Raw genomic sequence first — 2,006 nt, forward strand, 5'->3', positions numbered from 1 at the left:
TCTTGTCGTCTATAAAGTCTATAATTATTATAGCCTTTATAGACGAGAAGATATAACGAATGCATTTTCAAGCAATTAAATCAAACTTAAGTGTATTATAATTAAACCGATCAAGCATGAACCAAACAATATGAAAAAGGGCCCGATTTTTTTACTTCACGTGCCCCCCCCCCCCCTCCCAACAATGGTTGAGCGAGCCCTGACTTATACAAAATTGGCTGATATAGTCTGAGTACCACACATTTCAATATTAGTGCATGTTCAGTGTTGACGGAAAGGAAAGTTAACTTGACGAGAACCCTAAACATTTGAGGCGAGTAACTTGTCAAGTATATGACTGGATATGTGATTAATTTTAAAAGTTCTGTCAAGACTGAATATATTAATATATTATATAAGTAAAGGAATAATAAAAGTATTTTTACTTTTAATTATAATAAATGTGAAAGTACAAATTATAGAATTTTTAGAAGTGTAATTTGATCCTTTTGCATCATGAAATCAATATTTTAGGTGGGTTTAAGATCAGGTAATAATCAACTGAATCATTTTTAACCTCATTTACTACCAGCAAATGCCGAACCACTACCAACCACATCTATTAAAAACGAGTTGGGTCACTTTGTATATTATTCGAGTTTGAGCTAAAGTTTTCAGTTCCACAATTCATGGAACCCGGCCTCATCATCATCGAACAAATAACTCGGTTATGCTTGTTGGCCTACGGCTCAAACAAACATGCAGCCAAGTGTCAACATAAACATAACCATCGTTTATTGTTTTAAAGTACCAAACGACCCAACAAGTAAAGAAACGAAAAACATAAAACACAGAAACTAACGAGCAGCCTACTAATGAATTAACGGGTCACATTTCAAACTGAACCGATCCCAAGCTAACCATGACCTGACTCTTGAACATCCTTACTTTCAGGACTCTTTATTTTACTTAGAAGATGTTAGAAGAAATTATGCATATTATCTTATACTTGTGTTGCAATGTCAATTTATAAAATCAACTAGAAATGGGTCCATAATGTCTAAAGATTTTTTTTTAAAAAAATAGTATAATCACCTGAAAGAAATAAATAAACTAGTTGTCCAGTGAAATGTATACAAAACAAGAACAAACAACATGAAAACCAAACCAAACCAAAACAAATAACAGAAAACCAAACCATTATTCCTCAAAACAAACTAACAAAAACCATTTTCTTGTCATCTGAATCTTCACTTGTTCTACCTTGGATGAACCTTCTTCTTCTTGACATGACAGTTACTGTTATTAAGGCTGGTTATGCATCCAAGCTTCCTCTTCATTTCGCGCCAAACGCTTGTTCTTCCTCTCTCAATCTTCATACCACTTTTCCTCAAATAACCTCTTTGAATCTCCTTCCTCATAACAAGGCACTCTTTCTCCAGTTCTATCACTTTACTGCTCATTTTCTCCAACTCCCCCATCACTTCTTCCTCGTCCTCGGTTGACTTTGACCGCTCCTCCGGGCCCACCACCTCCTTTGTGATTGTTTCTCTAAGATGCAACTGCCATACAAACAATACCTGAACCATCACACGCACAGGAAGCCGCTCGTTTTGAGCTGCGTGCTCACACGCCTCAGGTGACAGCTTGTTGCATTCCAAAACCGCACATATTTCCTCTCGCTCGGATTCTGTTAAGTATCTGTGTTTGTTAAGGTAGATATCGATTGCGCGGTATATTCCATCCGAGGGTCTTTGTGTTCCATCCGATGCAGCGATCGACATTTCGGCAAGCGAGATAAACGAGTCTTTTCTTAAATCAGTATCGTTCGCTACCTCGCTTAAAAAGTCCTCCACGAGTTCAGCCACAACATCAAGCCCGGATTGATCTTTCCCGGTGAAGTTATGGTAAAAGTGTTTCAAGATTCTTCTAACACAATCGGTATCATACTTCTCGTCTTTTGAATAATACCCTTGTGACGGCATTAACAAGTCGTTTACGGTTGCCGAATCCAACTGTCTTCCAAT

The 2,006-nt window shown here is 37.3% G+C and overlaps 1 protein-coding gene across 1 annotated transcript; it reads right to left on the minus strand.

The window, feature by feature from the left end:
* Positions 1-1,023: 1,023 nt before the first annotated feature.
* LOC143584714 (BTB/POZ domain-containing protein At3g03510-like) lies at positions 1,024-1,998 on the minus strand. Its single transcript, XM_077066701.1, has one exon. It carries the CDS (start codon positions 1,962-1,964, stop codon positions 1,239-1,241), a length of 726 nt encoding a protein of 241 aa, XP_076922816.1. The 5' UTR covers positions 1,965-1,998; the 3' UTR covers positions 1,024-1,238.
* Positions 1,999-2,006: the final 8 nt, after the last annotated feature.

The sequence above is a fragment of the Bidens hawaiensis genome, unplaced genomic scaffold, assembly GCF_021521415.1.
Source record: "Bidens hawaiensis isolate Kalapana, Puna unplaced genomic scaffold, B.hawaiensis_p1.1 tig00033257_1, whole genome shotgun sequence".
Taxonomy (NCBI): domain Eukaryota; kingdom Viridiplantae; phylum Streptophyta; class Magnoliopsida; order Asterales; family Asteraceae; genus Bidens; species Bidens hawaiensis.

Bases quoted from the DNA above. Each gene is read 5' to 3' on its own strand.
- LOC143584714 (XM_077066701.1), bottom strand. From the start codon at position 1,964: ATGCCGTCACAAGGGTATTATTCAAAAGACGAGAAGTATGATACCGAT.